Genomic DNA, 26,201 nt, shown 5'->3' with positions numbered 1-26,201 from the left:
TTTTAGACCAACAAATCAACTGCAAGACTTTTTTCTTAAAGTCTAGTACTTATTCTATCACGCTCTTTTGCTGAACTGCTAAGTAACAGGGACAAAAACACACCAGCAACAATTATCAGGCAGTGGTAGGTGACAAACACAGATACAAAGACACACACACATAGATATATACATACATATATACAATGGGCTTCTTTCAGTTTCCATCTACCAAATCCACTTTGGTCGGCCTGAGGCTATAGCAGAAGACACTTGCCCAAGGTGCCAAGCAGTGGGACTGAACCTGGAGCTAAGTGGTTGGGAAGCAAGTTTCTTACAATACAGCCACACCTGCACCTGTATCAGGTAAATTTTTTAATGAATAATCTGCTTACCTTTAAAAAGGTTATTTTATACAAGTAATAACTTTTGATTAAAAAATGCTTTGTCCTATATATATATTTTCTTTACTACCCACAAGGGGCTAAACACAGAGGGGACAGACAAACGGATTAAGTCGATTACATCGACCCCAGTGCGTAACTGGTACTTTATTTATCAACCCCGAAAGGATGAAAGGCAAAGTCGACCTCGACGGAGTTTGAACTCAGAACATAACGGCAGACGAAATACCTATTTTTTTATTACCCACAAGGGGCTAAACACAGAGGGAACAAACAAGGACAGACAAACGGATTAAGTCGATTACATTGACCCCAGTGCGTAACTGGTACTTTATTTATCGACCCCGAAAGGATGAAAGGCAAAGTCGACCTCGGCGGAATTTGAACTCAGAATGTAGCCGCAGACGAAATGTCTATTTCTTTACTACCCACAAGGGGCTAAACACGGAGAGGACAAACAAGGACAGACAAACGGATTAAGTCGATTACATTGACCTCAGTGCGTAACTGGTACTTTATTTATCGACCCCGAAAGGATGAAAGGCAAAGTCAACCTCGACGGAGTTTGAACTCAGAACATAACGGCAGACGAATACCTATTTTTTTATTACCACAAGGGGCTAAAAACAGAGGGAACAACAAGGACAGACAAACGGATTAGTCGATTACATTGACCCCAGTGGTAACTGGTACTTTATTTATCGACCCGAAAGATGAAAGGCAAAGTCGACCTCGGCGGAATTTGAACTCAGAATGTAGCGCAGACGAAATGTCTTTTCTTTACTACCCACAAGGGGCTAACACGGAGAGGACAAACAAGACAGACAAACGGATTAAGTCGATTACATTGACCTCAGTGCGAACTGGTACTTTATTTATCGACCCCGAAAGGATGGAAGGCAAAGTCAACCTCGGCGGAGTTTGAACTCAGAACATAACGGCAGACGAAATACCTATTTTTTTATTACCCACAAGGGGCTAAACACAGAGGGGACAAACAAGGACAGACATAAGTATTAAGTCGATTACATCGACCCCAGTGCATAACTGGTACTTTATTTATCGACCCCGAAAGGATGAAAGGCAAAGTCAACCTCGGCAGAGTTTGAACTCAGAACGTAGCCGCAGACGAAATACCTATTTCTTTACTACCCACAAGGGGCTAAATACAGAGGGGACAAACAAGGACAGACAAACGGATTAAGTCGATAACATCGACCCCAGTGCGTAACTGGTACTTTATTTATCGATCCCGAAAGGATGAAAGGCAAAGTCAACCTCGGCGGAATTTGAACTCAGAACGCAACGGCAGATGAAATATGGCTAACGTTTCTGCCATCTCGTCGCCTATATATATAAACACACAGGTACCTCGGTGGGTGCCCTGCACTCTGACACTTGATCAAAAGCACATCAGGCTGATCACATCACGGGGAAAAGCTGACATTATTTGAGCAAGGTCCAGCTAGTTTCCTTAAATGTTTCCTATGCGAGGATGAATATTGGGTCCATCACTTTGAGCCAGAGATGAAGAGACAATCCCGGGAGTGAAAACACCCATCCTCACCTGCCCAAGAAGGTCATGATCGTTTCATCTACTGGGAAGGTGATGGCCTCAGTTTTGGGGGATGCAAAAAGTATTGTGTATATTGATTATCTAGTTCTTTACTACCCACAAGGGGCTAAACACAGAGGGGACAAACAAGGACAGACAAACGGATTAAGTCGATGATGATGATGATAATGATTGTACAAATGAACATTAATATATATATATTCAACAATATAAGGAATGCCATAATAGGACATTCGACCCACTAGAAAGAACAGCCAAACTCAAACCACTAAATAGTTGTAATTCTGAAATTGAAAGAGAAATAAAAACATTTACCCTTTTCATCTCTGGACTATGCATAGTTTCAACAAACTTTGGTAAACAAATTAATTAAATTAAGTTAAATTTATTTACAACTGGCGTGTCTCATCAGCAGAGAAGCCGAGGATGAGTATATATCCACGAGGCGATGGTAAAGAAGCCTCCAGTCTATATGCTCTAAATTTTCAAAACCTACCGCAACCGCGCGGCCTTCTCAGCAGCAAATATAAACTGCTGAATTAATTTCAAAATTATCCAAAAATCATTAATTAATAAATATATTTATTAATATATATATATATATATATATATAGATCAATAAATGGTGGGGTTGTGTTGACCGCACGTGGAGAAATGATAAGCAAGGAAAAATTGTAAAAGTGCAGAATGCTCAAATGAAAAAAAACTTTTTAACCTAAATATTCTTGACAAGTCATACAATGACGAAAAACGGTTTGAATAAATATATATTTATATATTTTATCAATTTCTCATTTCATTAAAATTTTCTTTCATTTGAGCATTCTGCACTTTACAATTTTTCCTTGCTATATATATATAGTATATATATATATATATATATATATACTATATATATATATATACGTACACCAAGAATATAGGTAATCAACAAAGCATTGACCACTCTCTTCAGTATAAACAGTACTGCATAGTTTGCTTATGATAGAGTATATAAGTTAAATAAGTACGTGTTTAGGACATCAAGGGAAGTGGGGCACTACGAAAATGGTAAACGGTAAATAGCACAAAACAAAAAAAGTCTCTTTCAACTTGGTGAGATAATATCTGAAGAGGTTACATAGCGCTTGTGTTGCCATAGTAAGAATCCGATCAAAGACTTTGCAACGAAAAAAGTAGGAGAAAACTTTCCAAATATAAAGTGGAAGTGTACAAAAATAAACATTATTTGCCATCTTATTGTTTGTTCTGTTTCATTTTAAAAAATAAATATGTATTTCACGGTTTGCTTTATTTCTTTCTTTCTTTCTTTCTTTCTCTCTTTCCTCTCCTCCTCTCCTCTCCCCTCCCTTCCCTTTTCTTTCCTTTCCTTTCCTTTCCTTTTCCTTTCCTTTTCTGTCTGTCTGTCTGTCTGTCTGTCTGTATGTATGTATATATATATATATATATATATATATATATATATAAGGCACAGGAGTTGCTGTGTGGTAAGTAGCTTGCTTACCAACCACATGGTTCCGGGTTCAGTCCCACTGCGTGGCATCTTGGGCAAGTGTCTTCTACTATAGCCTCGGGCCGACCAAAGCCTTGTGAGTGGATTTGGTAGACGGAAACTGAAAGAAGCCCGTCGTATATATGTATATATATATATGTCTGTATTTGTCCCCCTAGCATTGCTTAACAACCAATGTTGGTGTGTTTATGTCCCCGTTACCTAGCGGTTCGGCAAAAGAGACCGATAGAATAAGTACTGGGCTTACAAAAGAATAAGTCCCGGGGTCGAGTTGCTCAATTAAAGGCGGTGCACCAGCATGGCCGCAGTCAAATGACTGAAACGAGTAAAGAGTAAAGAGTAAAGAATAAGAGTAATGGTTGCACTGTTAATAGCCTGATCTGGATGATTCCACTCTCTCTCTCACCTTCTACCTATCCTTAAGGGATTAGCTCCAGCCACTAACCCCACAAAGTTCTGTGTAGACAGGTGGAAGATGAAAGAGGTTGGAGTCCATTCTGTAGGGGTTTGCAAAGATGGTAAGTGAGTGGTGGCACTGTCAATAGCCTGGCCCAGTGGATTCTGCTCTCATTTTCTCTTACCTTCAACCCCCCCTCTGTGTACAGCAGGGTTCAGCACTACCCCCTGCCAGAGCCTCATGTGGAGTTTCCTATCAAAAGGTTTCTGAGGAAGGAGAGGGTTCTAATTAGAGAGAGATCAGAATTGTGGGGTCAGAAAGCACAATTTGGAAGTTGCAGATGAATTTATCTTTCAATTGAAGAATAAATGGGTGGATGGTGAGAGAAATTGGAATCTACTCTATAGGGAACTGTAAAAAGCTCATGGCACAGCTACTCACAGACCCTATAGCTTGCCCTGGACAATTCTGCATTCTCTCGCCTTCAAACTGCCCTTAAGTGATTAATTCCATCTACTAACCCCGTAAAATTCTGTGTCCACCTGCCCTTAAGTGATTAATTCCATCTACTAACCCCATAAAATTCTGTGTCCACCTGCCCTTAAGTGATTAATTCCATCTACTAACCCCATAAAATTCTGTGTCCACCTGCCCTTAAGTGATTAATTCCATCTACTAACCCTATAAAATTCTGTGTCCACCTACCCTTAAGTGATTAATTCCATCTACTAACCCCGTAAAATTCTGTGTCCACCTGCCCTTAAGTGATTAATTCCATCTGCTAACCCCGTAAAATTCTGTGTCCACCTGCCCTTAAGTGATTAATTCCATCTACTAACCCCATAAAATTCTGTGTCCACCTGCCCTTAAGTGATTAATTCAATCTACTAACCCCATAAAATTCTGTGTCCACCTGCCCTTAAGTGATTAATTCCATCTACTAACCCCATAAAATTCTGTGTCCACCTGCCCTAACTCTAAACCACCTTTATTTTGCAGGTTCCTACAAAGTGACCACATTACTTATATTTTTGGTTCTGTATTTTCTACTCTCTGTCTGGACATATGGCCTGAGCATCTCCAGTGGGGTCTTCATCCCTTCCCTGACAATAGGGGCCATCTGGGGACGGCTGCTTGGCTATGGATGCATGGAGATTTTCCCACATTTGGTAAGGAGGACTCTTATTGTCAACCATGTGTCTCTGTATTTTTATGTCTTCTCTTGTCTTTATATCTATATATCTATGTTTGTGTGGAGGCGCAATGGCCCAGTGGTTAGGGCAGCGGACTCGCGGTCATAGGTTCGCAGTTTCGATTCCCAGACCGGGTGTTGTGAGTGTTTATTGAGCGAAAACACCTAAAGCTCCACGAGGCTCCGGCAGGGGATGGTGGTGATCCCTGCTGTACTCTTTCACCACAACTTTCTCTCACTCATACTTCCTGTTTCTGTTGTACCTGTATTTCAAAGGGCCGGCCTTGTCACTCTCTGTGTCATGCTGAATATCACTGAGATGACCCAGGCTGTTCCGTTGATCGGATCAACCGGAACCCTCATCGTCGTAACCGACAGAGTGCTTCCATATCTATGTTTGTATGTTTCTTTAACCCTAAACTAATGGACAGAACTCTCTAAATATTTAGGAGAATAACAATAATAGGCCTATCTCTCAACCACTGTATTGTTAGTCAAACTAATGGACAGAATCACAAAAAAATCCAGGAAAATAACAATAATAAATACAAATTACATGAACAAATTACATGCGCAGGAGTGGCTGTGTGGTAAGTAGCTTGTTTACCAACCACATGGTTCCGGGTTCAGTCCCACTGCGTGGCACCTTGGGCAAGTGTCTTCTACTATAGCCACAGGCCGACCAATGCCTTGTGAGTGGATTTGGTAGACGGAAACTGAAAGAAGCCCGTCGTATATATATATATATATATATATGTATATGTGTGTATGTGTGTGTGTTTGTCCCCTTAGCATTGCTTGACAACCGATGCTGGTGTGTTTACGTACCCGTCACTTAGCGGTTCGGCAAAAGAGACCGATAGAATAGTACTGGGCTTACAAAGAATAAGTCCCGGGGTCGATTTGGCTCAACTAAAGGCGGTGCCTCCAGCATGGCCGCAGTCAAATGACTGAAACAAGTAAAAGAGTAGAAAGAGTATATATATGTATATATATATATATATATATATTGTTTTGTGTGTGTATATGTTTGTGTGTCTGTGTTTGTCCCCCCAACATCGCTTGACAACCGATGCTGGTGTGTTTACGTCCCCGTTACTTAGCGGTTCAGCAAAAGAGACCGATAGAATAAGTACTGGGCTTACAATGAATAAGTCCCGGTGGGGTCGATTTGCTCGACTAAAGGCGGTGCTCCAGCATGGCCGCAGTCAAATGGCTGAAACAAGTAAAAGAGAGTAAAAGAGAAAGAGAGTAGCCATCTCAATATGGCTAACCACTAAGGGGGGTGGGTGTTACTGTAGCGTGTAGCCCCAGGAGATCATCGTCTCCCGCTGGCTTTAAAACATAAGTGCACAGAAAGTGTGCCTAAAGCCAGCTGGAGACGATGATCTCCTGGGGTTAAAAGCTACAGTAACACCCACTCTTAGAGGTTAGCCACATTGAGATGGCTAGTATACTCTTTTACTCTTTTACTTGTTTCAGTCATTTGACTGCGGCCATGCTGGAGCACCGCCTTTAGTCGAGCAAATCGACCCCGGGACTTATTCTTTGTAAGCCCAGTACTTATTCTATCGGTCCCTTTTGCCGAGCCGCTAAGTGACGGGGATGTAAACACACCAGCATCGGTTGTCAGGCAATGCTAGGGGGACAAACACAGAAACACACATACATATATATATATATACATATATACGACAGGCTTCTTTCAGTTTCCGTCTACCAAATCCACTCACAAGGCATTGGTCGGCCCGGGGCTATAGCAGAAGACACCTGCCCAAGATGCCACGCAGTGGGACTGAACCCGGAACCATGTGGTTGGTTAGCAAGCTACTTACCACACAGCCACTCCTGCGCCTATGTATACTTAACAATAATGGACTTATCTCTCAATTACTGTATTTCTTCACACAGTTTGTTACTTTCTTCATCACTTTCTTGAGTTTGATTGTTAAAATCGTTTTCATTGTCTGCGTAAGAAGAATAGACAACATCATTGCACCTGAGCCCAGTATACAATGATTTCATTATTATTTATAAGAACAGACATCATCAATGATTTCTTCCCCCACAAAGAATCTAGGTTTTCTTCATTTATAAGACAAGGAACTGGGTTTATCCCACGCTCATTTCATTGCAAAATGGTTCGTTTGTTTTTTACGACTGTAAACAAAAGCCAACAAAAACTGAGGGGGACACGATTAATAAGGACTACAAAGCTTCAATGTGATCAGGTTTTTTTTCTTCTTTTTTTCTTTTTCTTTTACTTGTTTCGGTCATTTGACTGCGGCCATGCTGGAGCACCGCCTTTTTAGTCGAGCAACTCGACCCCGGGACTTATTCTTTTGTAAGCCCAGTACTTATTCTATCGGTCTCTTTTTGCCGAACCACTAAGTGACGGGGACGTAAACACACCAGCATCGGTTGTCAAGCAATGCTAGGGGGACAAACACAGACACACAAACATATACACACACATACATATATATATATATATATACATATATACGACAGGCTTCTTTCAGTTTCCATCTACCAAATCAACTCACAAGGCATTGGTCGGCCCGGGGCTATGTCAGAAGACACTTGCCCAAGATGCCACGCAGTGGGACTGAACCCGGAACCATGTGGTTGGTTAGCAAGCTACTTACCACACAGCCACTCCTGCGCCTTTTGTCTGCTTTTAATATTTTATATTATTTTCTGCCATGTTGTTGAAGTCCCCTTTATCAGGAATCCAACAGGGATAATATTTAAGCTATTGCCACTATAGTAGGGACACAGCATAACAGGGTTAACTGATATATTTAATCAAAATGATATGTCCCCTCATTATTGATGACCATGACCCTTTTTAATTTGGCAAAATTTTTGATAACTCAGATGTAAAATCGTTCAGGTTTTCATAACTTAGCGATTAAGCAAACAGAGACTGATAGAATAAGTACCAGGCTTAAATAAATAAATGTACTCATGTACTGGGGTTGGTTCATTTGGCTAAATGTTCTTCAAAGGGATGCCCCAGCATGGCTACAGTTTAATGTCTGAATCAGATACAGATAAAAGATATATATATAACGGGAAGCTTTATGAAAATAGACAAAAGACGAAGGCAGGTGGAAAACAAACAAACAATTGTATTAGTATGGCGCTCAGGAAATATAAATAAAACAAGTCTTTAACGTTTCAAGCCTACGCTCTTCAACAGAAAGATACACAGATACACACATATATATATATATATATATATATATATATATATATGTATAGATGCAGGAGTGGCTGTGTGGTAAGTAGCTTGCTTACCAACCACATGGTTCCGAGTTCAGTCCCACTGCATGGCATCTTGGGCAAGTGTCTTCTACTATAGCCTCGGGCCGACCAAAGCCTTGTGAGTGGATTTGGTAGACGGAAACTGAAAGAAGCCCGTAGTATATATGTATATATATATATATATGTATGTGTGTGTCTGTGTTTGTCCCCCTAGCATTGCTTGACAACCAATGCTGGTGTGTTTATGTCCCCGTTACTTAGTGGTTCGGCAAAAAGAGACCGATAGAATAAGTACTGGGCTTACAAAGAATAAGTCCTGGGATCGATTTGCTCGATTAAAGGCGGTGCTCCAGCATGACCGCAGTCAAATGACTGAAACAAGTAAAAGAGTAAAAGAGTATGTATAGACGCAGGAGTGGCTGTGTGGTAAGTAGCTTGCTTACCAACCACATGGTTCCGGGTTCAGTTCCATATATATTTATATGTATATATATCATATACATCACGTGATTACTGTGACCGACCAGACCATCAGATGTTGCTACACATCGCTGGTCACAATGCACTTCACATTGTTTTAGCCTTCAAATGACGCCACCCCGCTGGCTAAGCGAGCAGGCCAACAGCAGAAAGAGTGAGAGAAAGAGTGGTGAAGGAGTACAGCAGGGATCACCACCAACCCCTGCCGGAGATTCGTGGAGCTTTTAGGTGTTTTCGCTCAATAAACACACACAACGCCCGGTCTGGGAATCGAAACCGCGATCCTACGACCGCGAGTCCGCTGCCCTAATCACTGGGCCATTGCGCCTCCTATATCATATGGAAGCACTCCGTCGGTTACGACGATGAGGGTTTCGGTTGATCCGAATCAACGGAACAGCCTGCTCGTGAAATTAACATGTAAGTGGCTGAGCACTCCACAGACACGTGCACCCTTAACGTAGTTCTCGGGGATATTCAGCGTGACACAGAGAGTGACAAGGCCGGCCCTTTGAAATACAGGTACAACAGAAACAGGAAGTAAGAGTGAGAGAAAGTTGTGGTGAAAGAGTACAGCAGGGATCGCCACCATCCCCTGCCAGAGCCTCGTGGAGGTTTTAGGTGATTTCGCTCAATAAACACACACAACGCCCGGTCTGGGAATCGAAACTGTGATCCTACGACCGCGAGTCCACTGCCCTAACCACTGGGCCATTGCGCCTCCTATACCATATACATATGCACACACAAACACACAAAATGGGCTTCTTTCAGTTTCCATTTCTCAAATCCTCCACAAGGTATTGGTCAGCTGAGAACCATTGTAAAAAGACATTTGCCCAATGTAAACCACACAGTGGGACTGAACTCAAAACCTCATGGTTAGCAAGAAAGCATCTTAACCACAAGAACCACACCTGGACATCAACTTCCCATAAAACATCCGATTCCTAACTCAGAACCTGAGAAGTACACTCAGCCCTGTCATACAATATGCATTATAATTTCCAGGTGTAAATTAAGTAAGCAACCACAATTTACATTTTGGTGTCTACACACCTGTCTTGCTTACCATATTTAATCAGTTCCTGCTTACCTATTTTATCAGTTCCTACTTCCCTATGACTTATTCTGAACATTGCAATTTTATGGGAGACACTAGGACATTCTTTAAATCATTAATTTTGCTTTCCATAAACTTGACAAGTAGTAAGCATATTAAATGTATCCCAATAAATGTGTGTGTCTGCATATATATACTCTCTCTTTTACTCTTTTACTTGTTTCAGTCATTTGACTGCGGCCATGCTGGAGCACCGCCTTTAATCGAGCAACTCGACCCCGGGACTTATTCTTTTTGTAAGCCCAGTACTTATTCTATCGGTCTCTTTTGCCGAACCGCTAAGTAACGGGGACATAAATACACCAGCATCGGTTGTCAAGCAATGCTAGGGGGACAAACACAGACACACAAACACACACACACACATATATATATATACATATATACGACGGGCTTCTTTCAGTTTCCATCTACCAAATCCACTCACAAGGCTTTGGGCGGCCCGAGGCTATAGTAGAAGACACTTGCCCAAGGTGCCATGCAGTGGGACTGAACCTGGAACCATGTGGTTGGTAAACAAGCTACTTACCACACAGCCACTCCTATATATATATATATATATATATATATATATATATATATATATATATACTAGCAGTATCACCCGGCGTTGCTCGGGTTGGTAAGGGAAATAACTATATAAGTATTTTTAGAGAGTTATAGCCAAAAAATAGCAAAAAACTGCATTAAAAAGGGAAAAAAAAACGATGGTAAATGTTTTTTTAAATCATAGACTTATCGTAGACGCGCGCTAATACCCAGAAGGGCTCGATATGAATCACGACTATAAGATACCCGGTTTTGGTTAAACTGCACCGCAAAATGTGGGAGTAGTTAGGTTCCGGGTTCAGTCCCACTGCGTGGCACCTTGGGCAAGTGTCTTCTACTATAGCCTCGGGCCGACCAAAGCCTTGTGAGTGGATTTGGTAGACGGAAACTGAAAGAATCCCGTCGTATATATGTATATATATTTATATAGGTGTAGGAGTGGCTGTGTGGTAAGTAGCTTGCTTACCAACCACATAGTTCTGTGTTCAGTTCCACTGCGTGGCATCTTGGGCAAGTGTCTTCTACTATAGCCTCCTCAGACCAACCAAAGCCTTGTGAGTGAATTTGGTAGACAGAAACTGAAAGAAGCCCGTCGTATATATATATTTATATGTATGTGTGTGTCTTTGTCTCTGCCACCATCACTTGACAATCAATGTTAGTGTGTTTATATCCCCATAACTTAGCGCGTCAACAAAACAGTCCAGTAGAGTGTAAGTACTAGGCTTACAAAGAATAAGTCCTGTGGGGGGTGTCGATTTACTCGACTAAAGGCGGTGCTCCAGCATGGCCGCAGCCAAATGCCTGAAACGTGTAAAAGAATAAAAGAGTATTCCTTTGTGTATTCATGTTCTTTTTCCTTTTCTTTTCCAATTCCAGAAAAACAATTTGGGCAAATACGCCCTCCTCGGGGCCGCATCTCAACTCGGTGGGATTGTGCGCACCACTATCAGCATAATGGTAATTCTGGTTGAATGCACCGGTGACATAACCCTTGGACTGCCCCTCATGATGGTCCTTATCATATCCAAATGGGTCGGAGACTTTTTCTCAACGGTAGGTGGCGAGGGCGAGTTTCCATTCTTTTTGTGTAAGTTTTTTCTCTGGTCTTCCTTCATCATCATCATCATCGTTTAACGTCCGCTTTCCATGCTAGCATGGGTTGGACGGTTCAACTGGGGTCTGGGGAGCCCGAAGGCTGCACCAGGCCAGTCAGATCTGGCAGTGTTTCTACAGCTGGATGCCCTTCCTAACGCCAACCACTCCGAGAGTGTAGTGGGTGATTTTATGTGCCACCGACACAGGTGCCAGACGAGGCTGGCGAACGGCCACGCTCGGATGGTGTTTTTATGTGCCACCGACACAGGTGCCAGATGAGGCTGGCAGACGGCCACACTCGGATGGTGTTTTTATGTGCCACCGACACAGGTGCCAGATGAGGCTGGCAGACAGCCACGCTCGGATGGTGTTTTTATGTGCCACCGACACAGGTGCCAGATGAGGCTGGCAGACGGCCACGCTCGGATGGTGTTTTTATGTGCCACCGACACAGGTGCCAGATGAGGCTGGCAGACGGCCACGCTCGGATGGTGTTTTTATGTGCCACCGACACAGGTGCCAGATGAGGCTGGCAGACGGCCATGCTCGGATGGTGTTTTTATGTGCCACCGACACAGGTGCCAGATGAGGCTGGCAGACGGCCACGCTCGGATGGTGTTTTTATGTGCCACCGACACAGGTGCCAGACGGGGGTTAAGAAGCTTGCTTTGGAACCATGCAGTCTTGGGTTCAGTCCTACTGCCTGGCACCTCGAGCAAGTGTCTTCTACTGTAACCCCAGGGGGACAAAAACCTTGTGAGTGGATTTAGTAGCTTTAACCCTTTTGTTACTATATTTAGAGATGCTCTGTGGTTTTTTCAATTAATTTTAAATATAACAAAGAATTTAGTAAAATAACTTAGTTATCATTAAGCTAGTGTTAGGAACATAAATTGTGACTAAGGTTTGGTGGAAGATTTTAATTCAGAACTTATGAAAACAAGACATTTGTACTCAGAGCCAGAGCCAGGTTGGTAATGAAAGGGTTAAACACACCTCTACATTTGGGCAGATGCACATTAGAAGCAGTTGGAAGGGTGTGTATTGAAGGAAATTTAGGCTATTATTTCTAGCATATAGAGTGGCCAGATTGAGGTCTCCTTCTCTCATGTCTTCTGCTGATTATTTTTCTTCTTAACCCTTTTGTTAACCATATTTCTGTTGAGATGTTCTGTGTTTCTTTCAATTAATTCTAAATATGACAAAGAATTTAGTAAAATAACTTAGTTATCATTAAGCTAGTGTTAGGAACATAAATAGGGGGGAGGGCAGACAACGTAAAAGAGGGAGAGAGACAGAGAAGGGAATAGTGGAACCCCGCGAAAATCGGCCGCCATTGAAAAACCCCTGTATGGAGAAACTTAAATATCTATTCTGTATTTAGCGAGACACGAGGCCGGAAACCGATGGTCAACAATAACTAATAAATTATACAGAAAATGCAATACGAGGCGAAGCTGAAAATACTAATACTAATACTAATAATAATAATAATAATATCATATACATCACGTGATTACTGTGACTGACCAGACCATCAGATGTTGTTACACATCGCTGGTCACAATGCGTTTGAAACAAGTAAAAGAGTATGTATAGACGCAAGAGTGGCTGTGTGGTAAGTAGCTTGCTTACCAACCACATGGTTCTGGGTTCAGTTCCATATATATTTATATGTATATATATCATATACATCACGTGATTACTGTGACTGACCAGACCATCAGATGTTGTTACACATCGCTGGTCACAATGCGTTCGCATTGTTTTAGCCTTCGAATGACACCACCCCGCTGGCTAAGCGAGCAGGCCAACAGAAGAAAGAGTGGTGAAAGAGTACAGCAGGGATCACCGCCCCCTGCCGGAGCCTCGTGGATCTTTTTAGGTGTTTTTGCTCAATAAACACTCACAATGCCCGGTCTGGGAATCGAAACCGCGATCCTGCAACCGCGAGTCCGCTACCCTAACCACTAGGCCATTGCGCCTCCAAGTGATTTATAACAATCTGTATAGTTTGAACATTTAGTTCACCTTGCACTTTACTTCAAAAGAGAAATCTACTGCCAAGCCTTTGAACATTTTTTCAACCAATATATCCCCCTTTATTTGTTCTCTACTTATTATTTCTTTAACACTTCTCTTCCTAGTATCTGCCTTTGACGTCGGATCTACTAACGGTTTTTTTTAAATACTTAATAGCGTTCTGTTTATCATTTATGCAGTCATCATAAGGCGGCGAGCTGGCAGAAACGGTAGCATACCGGGCGAAATGCTTAGTGGTATTTCGTCTGCCGCTACGCTCTGATTTCAAATTCTGCCGAGGTCGACTTTGCCTTTCATCCTTTCGGGGTCGATAAAGTAAGTACCAGTTACGCACTGGTGTCGATGTAATCGACTTAATCCGTTTGTCTGTCCTTGTTTGTCCTGTCCACTCTATGTTTAGCCCCTTGTGGGTAGTAAAGAAATAGGTATTTCGTCTGCCATTACGCTCTGAGTTCAAATTCCGCCGAGGTCGACTTTGCCTTTCATCCTTTCGGGGTCGATAAATTAAGTACCAGTTATGTACTGGGGTTGATGTAATCAACTTAATCCCTTTGACTGTCCTTGTTTGTCCCCTCTGTGTTTAGCTCCTTGTGGGTAGTAAAGAAATAGGTATTTCGTCTGCCGCTACGCTCTGAGTTCAAATTCCACCGAGGTTGACTTTGCCTTTCATCCTTTCGGGGGTTGATAAATTAAGTACCAGTTACACAATGGGGTCGATATAATCGACTTAATCCATTTGTCTGTCCTTGTTTGTCCCCTCTGTGTTTAGCCCCTCGTGGGTAGTAAACAAATACATTTATGCAGTCATCAAAATTGTAATAATGTCTTGTTGTTGAGATGGGTTCTCTTTCTTTCCTGATGAGACGATTACATTATTTTATATTATTTTATTTATGCGCCCTTTTCAAGCCTAGCCAGGCTCATGGGCCCGGTTTGCCAGCTTCTGTGGTGTATGTGTTTCCCTCCAGCTGGTCGGGACACCAGTCCATCGCAGAAGAGAGAGTGAGAGTAAGTTGGGGCGAAAGAGTACAACAGGGGTTGCCACCACCTCCTGCCGGAGCCTCGTGGAGCTTTAGGTGTTTTCGCTCAATAAACACACACACAACGCCCGGTCTGGGATCGAAACCGCAATCCTCCGACCGCGAATCCGCTGCCCTAACCACTGGGCTATTGCTCCTCCACAAGAAGAAAGATAATTCAAGGAAAAAGGAGCAGAGATACAGAGCAATGCATCATGGTAATCAAAGGAGGCGAGCTGGCAGAAACGTTAGCACGCCGGACGAAATGCTTAGAGGTATTTCGTCTGCCGTTACGTTGTGAGTTCAAATTCCGCCGAGGTCGACTTTGCCTTTCATCCTTTCAGGGTTGATAAATTAAGTACCAGTTACGCACTGGGGTCGATGTAATCGACTTAATACCTATGTCTGTCCTTGTTTGTCCCCTCTGTGTTTAGCCCCGTGTGGGTAATAAAGAAATAGGTAATCAAAAAGGATTAATTCACCCTGATAATTTTGCCATTGTTATAAACCTTCCCCTTTTTTCTCCTTATTAGGGTCTGTATGAGATGAACATCCATGTTGCTGGTATACCGATGCTCCCCTCGGAACCCCCGCCAATGTTTGAAGATGTCAAAGCAAGGTACGTAAAGAAAACAAAGCAGGGCAGAGAGGGAGCTACAGGGAAATAACTCAAATCAGCCAATGCCATATATTTAGATAAATCAAGTATCAATGGTTCCCAACAGGGGTCATAAGAGCCCTGCAGGTCCACATAAAATATACAAGGGGTTCCAAAAGTCACTGAGGAGTTTCAATCTTTAATAACTTCCTTGACTTTACAAATAAATGCATGAAAAAATGATAAATCAAGTATCAATGGTTCCCAACAGGGGTCATAAGAGCCCTGCAGGTCCACATAAAATATACAAGGGGTTCCAAAAGTCACTGAGGGGTTTCAATTTTTAATAACTTCCTTGACTTTACAAATAAATGCATGAAAAAATGATAAATCAAGTATCAATGGTTCCCAACAGGGGTCATAAGAGCCCTGCAGGTCCACATATAAAATATACAAGGGGTTCAAAAGTCACTGAGGGGTTTCAATTTTTAATAACTTCCTTGACTTTACAAATAAATGCATGAAAAAATGATAAATCAAGTATCAATGGTTCCCAACAGGGGTCATAAGAGCCCTGCAGGTCCACATAAAATATACAAGGGGTTCCAAAAGTCACTGAGGGGTTTCAATTTTTAATAACTTCCTTGACTTTACAAATAAATGCATGAAAAAATGATAAATCAAGTATCAATGGTTCCCAACAGGGGTCATAAGAGCCCTGCAGGTCCACATAAAATATACAAGGGGTTCCAAAAGTCACTGAGGGGTTTCAATCTTTAATAACTTCCTTGACTTTACAAATAAATGCATGAAATTTCGATACAATATAAAGGACATAATGGGAATTAATATAATAAATAATAAATGTGCCCTTTTAAAGCCTAGCCAGGCTCATGGGCCCGGTTTCCTGGTTTCTATGGCGTATGTGTTCCCCAGCTGGACGGGATGCCAGTCCATCGCAGTGTTACTCCTTTTTGCCAGCTGAGTGGACTGGAGCAACGGGAGATGAAGTGTTTTGCTCAAGAACACAACGCGTCGCCCAGTCCAGGAATCGAAACCACAATCTTACAATCATGATGCTGACACCCTAACCACTAAACCACGTGCCTCCACTATACATATATATACATAAATGTGCCCTTTTAAAGCTTAGCCAGGCTCATGGGCTCGGTTTCCCTGTTTCAATGGCGTATGTGTTCCCCAGCTTTCGTCGGCCCAAGGCTATAGCAGAAGACACTTGCCCAAGGTGCCACACAGTGGGACTGATCCCAGAAGCATGTGGTTGGTAAGCAAGCTACTTACCACACACCCACTCCTTACAGGACTTAGAAAAAGCTGAAGGACTGCTGCAATAAGTGTGGGAGTCTGAGAGGGGAATATGTTGAATAAAATCATAATTAACTGATTCTCCTGTATTTTCTGTTACCCAAAATCAGGAGCTTTTCGGCACCCCCTCATATATGAACCCTATACTCTTTTACTTGTTTCAGTCATTTGACTGCGGCCGTGCTGGAGCACCGCCTTTAGTCGTGCAAATCGACCCTGGGACTTATTCTTTTTGTAAGCCCAGTACTTATTCTATCGGTCTCTTTTGCCGAACCGCTAAGTAACGGGGACATAAACACACCAGCTTTAGGTGGACAAACACAGACACACAAACACACACACGCATATATATATATATACATATATACGACGGGCTTCTTTCAGTTTCCGTCTACCCCAAATCCACTGACAAGGCTTTGGTCGGCCCGAGGCTTATATAGAAGACACTTGCCCAAGGTGCCATGCAGTGGGACTGAACCGGAAACATGTGGTTGGTAAACAAGCTACTTACCACACAGCCACTCCTACGGCCATATATATATATATACGACAGGCTTCTTTCAGTTTCCGTCTACCAAATCTACTCACAAGGTTTTGGTCAGCCCGAGGCTATAGTAGAAGACACTTGCCCAAGGTGCCACGCAGTGGGACTGAACCCGGACCCATGTGGTTGGTAAACAAGCTACTTACCACACAGCCACTCCTACGCCTATATATATATATACGACAGGCTTCTTTCAGTTTCCGTCTACCAAATCCACTCACAAGGCTTTGGTCGGCCCGAAGCTATAGCAGAAGACACTTGCCCAAGGTGCCACGCAGTGGGACTGAACCCGGAACCATGTGGTTGGTAAACAAGCTACTGACCACACAGCCACTCCTGCGCCTATATATATTTCCTCTTTGTCTCAATATTTCAGCGACATCATGAGCAAGCCAGTGGTTTGTGTTCCAACCATTTGTTCGGTGGGTAAAATTGTGGATCTCCTCAAAGTGGAAACTTCCTGTGGATTCCCAGTGGTGGAAGCGGAAAACGATTCAGACACGGTAGGTTTGTGACGGAAGGGCTGTTTTTATTTTGTTGCCCTTTAACTCTTTTATAGGTTTGTGTGTGTGTGTGTGTAGGTGTATGTGTGTATGTGAGAAAGAAAGAGAGGAGAAAAATGAGAGAGAGAGAGTGCACGTGTGCATTTACATATATATATATACATATATATATATATATATATATATATTATATATATATATATATATAATATATGTATATATATGATTGATTGATTGATTGATTCTAGTTCAGCTTATGAGCTGTGGCCATGCTGGGGCACCGCCATTATAATATATGTATATATATAAATGTCTGTATGGTTGTATACAAATATGTGTGTGTTTGTGTGTGCATTCATATCTATCTCTAGGTATATGCATGTGTGTATATATATATATATATATATATATGCTATATATATATATATATATACACATATACATATTTAAGTATACACACACACATATACATATATATATATATATATATATATACTAGACAGACACACTCATTCTCAGTTTTATATATATAAAAAGATATATATATATATATATATATCTGTGCTAGCGCGGAAAACGGACGTTGATGATGATATCTTTTCATATATATAAAACTGAGAATGTGTGTCTGTCTGTCTGTCTGTGTGTTTCCCTAAAACTTGAGAACTACACAACCAATTTCATTCAAATTTTACGCATGCCTTACTTAGGGTCCATGTAGTTTCATGGGCAAAAAAAAAAGGTTCAACTTCTTGCCTAGAGCGAGCCCATAGCAATATCATATCTTCTCCACTATTTCAGTATTATGTGTTAAAAGTGAAACAAAATATTTCTCTATTTTATGTCAGATACTTTCACTTTAACAATAAAAATAATAATTACAATTGAATTATATGTAGTAAGTAATAATTAAAATCAAACTAAAGTATAATATAATCATAACATAACAAAAGTAAAAATAGCAATTGGTATTAAATTGCATCAATGACTTGAACTTGAATCAGTGGTTTCACATGAATGGGAATAAATAAAAAATAAACTTAGTGTGCAGAAATGGAATAGTCCTACAATTCCAGTCTGTTATATATTTTCAGTATTGTTATCACTAGCGATATCAAGATATAACTTTGTATTTTGTATTTTATGCATAGATGTATATATATAGATGTACATGCAATATGTACACATATATATACACATATATACATGCACTAGCACTATGACCAGCAAAGACGGGTCGTAATGCTAGTATATATATCTATATATATAAAACTGTAGTTGTGTGAGTGTCTGTCCCCTTCGATTTAGATTCCTAACTACTCCCACATTTTGCGGTACAGTTTAACCAAATTCGGGTAGCTTATAGTCGTGATTAATATCGAGCCCGTCTGACTATTAGCGCACGTCTACGATGAGTCTACGATTTTAAAAATAATTTAACATAATTTTTTATTCCATTTTAATGCATAATTTTTCGTGTGTCGATGGTGGCGGAGTTGGCGTCCATGGTCACAGCTGCACCTGTGTTTGCTTCTCCCCCTTCTTCCCTCCCTCGCGAAGCTGTGGGGAAGGGAGTGTAAGGAAATCAACGTCGTAATGCGTTGTCAAGGAGACCAGCGTTCTTTTAGAACAACGACTTCATGGCTTGAAGACACCAAAACAGAAATGGCTAAGAAAGCCCGAATTGGCATCTATAAGGGAGTAACTCTCTAAAAATGCTTATATAGTTATTTCCCTTACAAACCCGAGCAACGCCGGCGATACTGCTAGTATATATATATATATATATATATATATATATATATGCATGTATCTCTCTTTCTCTCTGTACACACACACACTCGTATAAACATCTGATGTGAGCAACAAGGCAGAGAACAAAGAACTACACACACAAGATAATCCGAAACACAAAATATAGCTTGGATGAGGAAATTAGCTCTTTGAATTATTTGTGTGGTTTTGTAGGATGGAAACATCTATCTGTCTAGACCAGTGGTTTTCAACCAGGGTTCCGCGAAACCTTAGGGTTCCACCAGTACAGTGCAGGGGTACCGCCAGTACAGTCCAAGGGTTCCGCAAGAAGTTACGTAATTTTTAATTCTCCTGTGCAGATATGTGTGCATAAGACTATTAAACTATTGCTCAGGGGTTCCTCGAGCCAGTGGAACGTTTCCTTGAGGTTCCGCAAGAAGTCACAAAACTGCTAAAATCGGCAGTAATTTTTAATTCTCCTGTGCAGATATGTGTGCATAAGACTATTAAATTATTGCACAGGGGTTCCTCGAGCCAGTGGAACGTTTCCTTGGGATTCCGCTCCAGCAAAAAGTTTGAAAAGCACTGGTCTAGACATTCATCCATCCACCCATTGTTCTATACAGGCATCTGTCCACCTGTCAATCTACCCATCTACCCACTCAGCTAAGCATCCATGTGCCTATCCATACATCCATCTGTTTATCCCTTGCTCTGTCTGTTCCTCTCTCCTTCTGTCTGTCCACACCCATCCATCCATCCTCTTGTCCACCCAGCCATCTCCTGACCATCCTTTCACACATTCCCCCTCCCCCACCCCTGTTCCTTATTTCTTTACTACCCTCAAGGGGCTACACACAGAGGCGACAAACAAGGACAGACAAATGGATTAAGTTGATTATATCCAACCCAGTGCGTAACTGGTACTTAATTTATCAACCCCGAAAGGATGAAAGGCAAAGTCGACCTCGGCGGAATTTGAACTCAGAACGTAATGGCAGACAAAATACGGCTACGCATTTCGCTCGCCGTGCTAACGATTCTGCCAGCTTGCCGCCTATTCTACTGTTCCTTATTACATCAAACCCTTCACCCATCCATCCATCCAACCAATCTGTTCTCCCTTCCTTTTCCTCTCCTCTCCTCTCTCTCACCCACTCTCCTCCATCTAGCCATCTGTCCATCTATCTATCCTCTTCATCCCTCCTGACCATCCTTGCCACACATCCCCTCCCTCGCCCCTATTCCTTATTACATCAAACCCTTCACCCATCCATCCATCCAACCAATCTCTTCTCCCTCTTTTTCTCTCCTCTCTCTCTCCTCCACCATCCTTCCACACATCCCCCTATTCCTTATTACACCGCTCTCTCTTTTCTGGCCAAGTTTCTTGTAATTTAATTAGTGTTACATTCAGCTATTTTTTTTTTTATTATTATCATCATTATTATTATTATATTCCGTTTTCCTGTTCTGGCTACATTGTGACCTACCTGTGCAACGAAGAATAATTAGCAAGTAACGCATACCACTAGTGATGCCATAGCAATGACATCACAGCGTTGTTTGTTGACAATTACGGTTTTGCAAAGGAGAAAAAAAGAATCACCAAGGTGTTGTGGTGTGATGTGTCAGGTTGTTTTAAGTTGAAGAATGGAGATAATTAAGGAAATCTACATGCAAATATTTCTGTTGAACAACTATGTAAAAATGGAGGCAGCAAAATATTGTGTTTGTGTGTGTGTGAGTGTGTATGTATGTACATATATATATATATATATATATATCTCTATATATATACATATATATACATATATATATATATATGAATATGTATGTATATATATGTATATATATATATTTTTATATATGTACATGTATGTATATATATATATGTATATATATATATATTTTATATATGTACATATATATATATGTCTGTATACATATACCAATATATATATATATATATATATATATATATATGGTCGGCCCGAGGCTATAGTAGAAGACACTTGCCCAAGATGCCACGCAGTGGGACTGAAACCTGAACCATGTGGTTGGTAAGCAAGCTAATTACCACACATCAACTCCTGCGCCTTTCCATGCTGACATGGGTTGGACAGTTTGACTGAGGACTGGCAAGCCAGGAGGTTGCACCAGGCTCCAGTCTGATCTGGCAAGGTTTCTACAGCTGGATGCCCTTCCTAATGCCAACCACTCCGTGAGTGTAGTGGGTGCTTTTTATGTGCCACAGGCACGGAGCCAGGCACTGGCATCGACCATGCTCAAATGGTGCTTTTTACATGCCATCAGCATGGGGGTCTCGTCAGGCAGTACTGGCATGGACCATGTTCAAATTGTGCTTTTTATGTGCCACCAGCATGGGAGCCAGGCAGGAGGCACTGGCATCAACAATGCTCAAATGGTGCTTTTTATGTGCCACAAGCATGGGGTCTAGTCAGGTGAGACAGACACTGACCATGCTTGAATGGTGCTTTTTATGTGCTACCAGCATGGGAGCCAGTCAGGCAGCACTGGTATGGACCATGCTCAAACTGTGCTTTTATGGTTAGAAACCAGCTCTTTCTCTGTTGGCAAGAAAGCTTCAAATAAAACTGAATAATGACATACCAGGCGCAGGAGTGGCTGTGTGGTAAGTAGCTTGCTAACCAACCACATGGTTCCGGGTTCAGTCCCACTGCGTGGCATCTTGGGCAAGTGTCTTCTGCTATAGCCCCGGGCCGACCAATGCCTTGTGAGTGGATTTGGTAGACGGAAACTGAAAGAAGCCTGTCGTATATATGTATATATATATATATATATATGTGTGTGTGTTTGTGTGTCTGTGTTTGTCCCCCTAGCATCGCTTGACAACCGATGCTGGTGTGTTTACGTCCCCGTTACTTAGCGGTTCGGCAAAAAAGAGACCGATAGAATAAGTACTGGGCTTACAAAGAATAAGTCCCGGGGTCGATTTGCTCGACTAAAGGCGGTGCTCCAGCATGGCCGCAGTCAAATGACTGAAACAAGTAAAAGAGTAAAGAGTGAAGAGTATACCTACCTACCTACATACATACGTACATGCATACATACATTCATGCATACATACCTACCTACCTACCAACCTACATATATATACCTACCTATCTACATATATATATATATATACATATGTATATGTAAAAAAATACAAACTGGGATAAGAACGCAAAACATTTAGAAGACGATACAAAATTATTTTTTTACATATACATATATATATAGCAGCGCCCGTACCCTTTTGGTCTTATATATATATATACATATCTACCTACCTACATAAATACTTAATTCTTACATATACACATACCTAACTACATACATATTTATATACATTCATGCATTATACATACCTATATACATTCGTACATACCCACCTACCTACCAACTTAACTACCTACCTACATACATTCATATATACATTCATGCATACATATATATATATGCATACATACATATATACATATAAATGCATATATACATACATATATACATATGGCACTTTGGGTAGGTGTCTTCTGCTATAGCCCCGAGCCGACCGGAGCTTTGTGATTGAATTCGGTAGGTGGAAGTTACTGCCGTGTGTGTAGTGTATGTGTGCGTATAGCTGCTCAGTGCCTCTCGGAAAGAGAGGGAAAGGGAAAGTTTACGATATTAAACAAAAGACGAAGGCAGGTGGAGTACAAACAAACAAACAAATGTATTAGTATAGTGCTCAAGAATAGAAATAGAAAAATTCTTTTATGTTTCGAGCCTATGATCTTGAACAGAAAGATACACAGAAAAAAAACAAGGAGAGAAAAAAACAAAGAGAGACATATATATATATACATATATATATATATATATACATACATATATACATATATATACATACATACATATATACATTCTTTGGAGCTTAACAATGTGTTAATAACTGGGGACTTATTTGGTATGAAACTATTTTGTTGAGAGTCAAGACTATTGAAAAGGTTGCAAAATGCAAGGAAAATTTTAGGAAAATAAAAATAAGAAATAAGTGGAAATTTTACCGGTGAGTGTGTTAAATTATAAGGCACAAAAATATAATGACTCTCCCCAGACACAACAGAATATTTTGTTGGTGTTTATACATCGATTCCATACATGGATATATTGTTTTTTTTTGTTTGTTTGCAGGGTAGTCTGGAGACTTATGGTAAACTAAAAGGACTAATTCTCAAGTCTCAATTGATGGTACTCCTGAATTTTAGGGTGAGTATATGTCGGATTCTCTTTCTCTTTCTCTTTTACTTGTTTCAGTCATGTGACTGCGGCCATGCTGGAGCACCGCCTTTAAACGAGCAACTCGACCCCGGGACTTATTCTTTTGTAAGCCCAGGACTTATTCCATCGGTCTCTTTTTGCCGAACCGCTAAGTAACGGGGAAGTAAACACACCAGCATCGGTTGTCAAGCAATGCAAGGGGGACAAACACAGACACACAAACACACATATATATATATATACATATATACAACAGGCTTCTTTCAGTTTCCGTCTACCAAATCCACTTACAAGGCATTAGTCGGCCCGGGGCTATAGCAGAAGACACTTGCCCAAGGTGCCATGCAGTGGGACTGAACCCAGAACCATGTGGTTGGTTAGCAAGCTACTTAACACACAGCCACCCTGCGCCTATATATATATATATATATATATGATGGCTTCTTTCAGTTTCCATCTACCAATCCACTCACAAGGCATTAGTCGGCCCGGGGCTATAGCAGAAGACACTTGCCCAAGGTGCCATGCAGTGGGACTGAACCCAGAACCATGTGGTTGGTTAGCAAGCTACTTACCACACAGCCACTCCATACATTACACATAGGTATTCTTTATTCTTTTATTATTTGACTTGTTTCAGTCATTTGACTGTGGCCATGCTGGAGCACCACCATTAGTTGGTCTCTTATGCCAAACAGCTAAGTTACAGGAACGTAGACACGCCAGCATCAGTTGTCAAGTGATGGTGGGAGGACAAACACACACACACACACACACACACATATATACGATGAGCTTCTTTCAGTTTCCGTCTACCAAATCCACTCACAAGGCTTTGGCCGGCCCGAGGTGATAGTAGAAGACACTTGCCCAAGGTGCCACGCGGTGGGACTGAACCCAGAATTATGTAATTGGTAAGCAAGCTACTTACAGTCACTCCTGCACCCAATGCCATATGAACAATTGATGCTAAATGATGATGATGATAGATATATATATATATATATATATATATATATATACATATACATATATACATATATATACATATATATAAGTAAATAAATGGAGTTGAACGAAGATGTTAATAAAATTCTTTTACTTTCGACATATGTTTCGAAGACAACATTGGTTTTATTCCAAAAGAATAAACGGTATAAAATAATGCAATCTTCTCATCAGGAAAGAAAGAGACCCTCTCTCAACAACAAGACATTATAACAATTACGATGACTGCATAAATGATAAACAGAACGTTATTAAGTATTTTAAAAAACCGTTAGTAGATTCGACATCAAAGGCAGATACTAGGAAGAGAAGGGTTAAAGAAATAATAAGTAGAGAACAAATAAAGGGGGATACGTTGGTTGAAAAAATGTTCAAAGGCTTGGCAGTAGATTTCTCTATTGAAGTAAAGTGCAAGGTGAACTAAATGTTCAAACTATAAAGACTGGCGAAATCACTTATATGAGTTAAAGGTATGTTTCTGCCGGTGTTTATATTTGTAAGATCGCTCTATAAGTGTGTTAACAAGGTGATGTTGGCATGTAAAAATCTCTCACTACACTCTCGGAGTGGTTGGCATTAGGAAGGGCATCAAGCTGTAGAAACACTGCCAGATCAGATTGAGGCCTGGTGCAGCCTCCTGGTTTCTCAGACCCCAGTCGAACCGTCCAACCCATGCCAGCTGGGAAAACAGATGTTAAATGATGATGATGTGGGAAATTCTAGTGAAAAATATAAAAAGAAACAAAATGCACAGAAATTTTTATGTAAAAAATTATTATATATATATATTTTAATGAAATAATATATTTAAATAGTCGACTGGTTTCACTTATGCTAATCATGACTAAGAAGTCAATGATAATGTTACAGTTTCATGCTATCTGAAGAAGTCTATGTTAGTAGGAGGCAGAATAAATGTATATATGTATATATATATATATAATAAATTAATAAATAAAACATATGCATATATACATACATATAGGTACGTACCTACCTCTACATGTATATATACATGCATATATGGGTACAGGACACCAAAAAAACGTCGAACACAATGAGAAATGAAAACATAAACACAAAACCAAGGAACTGGACATTTTTCTTAAACAACGAAAAAATAGAGTACAGGACAAATAACACAAGGAAAATTCCCCTTCTTCAGTCGCCATGGTTTCATCTACTCTGCATTTCGAAGGTGATATATATATATATGTAAGCTAATGATAAACTGAGACAGCAAGATTTGCTCTTAAAATTGTTATATTGCAGCTTCTTCGTTAATTATCTTATTGGTTGTTTGATTGATTATTAATTAATTAGTAATTGTATATTTCTATTTTGTATTCTCTCGTTTCCAGATATTTGCACCAGATGGAGCAGTACAGCCAAGATGTTTACGAAGTGCCAAATTCCGGATTTCTACAGTGCACAGTATAAGATATCGGTATGTGTGGTCATCTTCCTCCTCCTCCTCATCATCATCACCGCCATCATCGTAGTCACCATCATCCTCATCACCGTTATAATCACG

At 40.8% G+C, this 26,201-nt stretch overlaps 1 protein-coding gene across 1 annotated transcript in view; it reads left to right on the top strand.

The window, feature by feature from the left end:
• LOC115226018 (H(+)/Cl(-) exchange transporter 7-like) overlaps positions 1-26,201 on the top strand; it is a 100,444-nt gene that overhangs the window by 73,772 nt on the left and 471 nt on the right. The window contains exons 15-20 of the mRNA XM_036514803.1: positions 4,869-5,038; positions 11,363-11,539; positions 15,177-15,262; positions 17,488-17,614; positions 23,573-23,647; positions 26,029-26,147. Coding sequence (XP_036370696.1) covers positions 4,869-5,038; positions 11,363-11,539; positions 15,177-15,262; positions 17,488-17,614; positions 23,573-23,647; positions 26,029-26,147 — 754 coding nt within the window. The remainder of the gene's footprint in view (positions 1-4,868; positions 5,039-11,362; positions 11,540-15,176; positions 15,263-17,487; positions 17,615-23,572; positions 23,648-26,028; positions 26,148-26,201) is intronic.

Source organism: Octopus sinensis, linkage group LG29 (assembly GCF_006345805.1).
Source record: "Octopus sinensis linkage group LG29, ASM634580v1, whole genome shotgun sequence".
Taxonomy (NCBI): Eukaryota; Metazoa; Mollusca; class Cephalopoda; order Octopoda; family Octopodidae; genus Octopus; species Octopus sinensis.
This window is presented reverse-complemented; position numbering and strand designations above follow the sequence as displayed.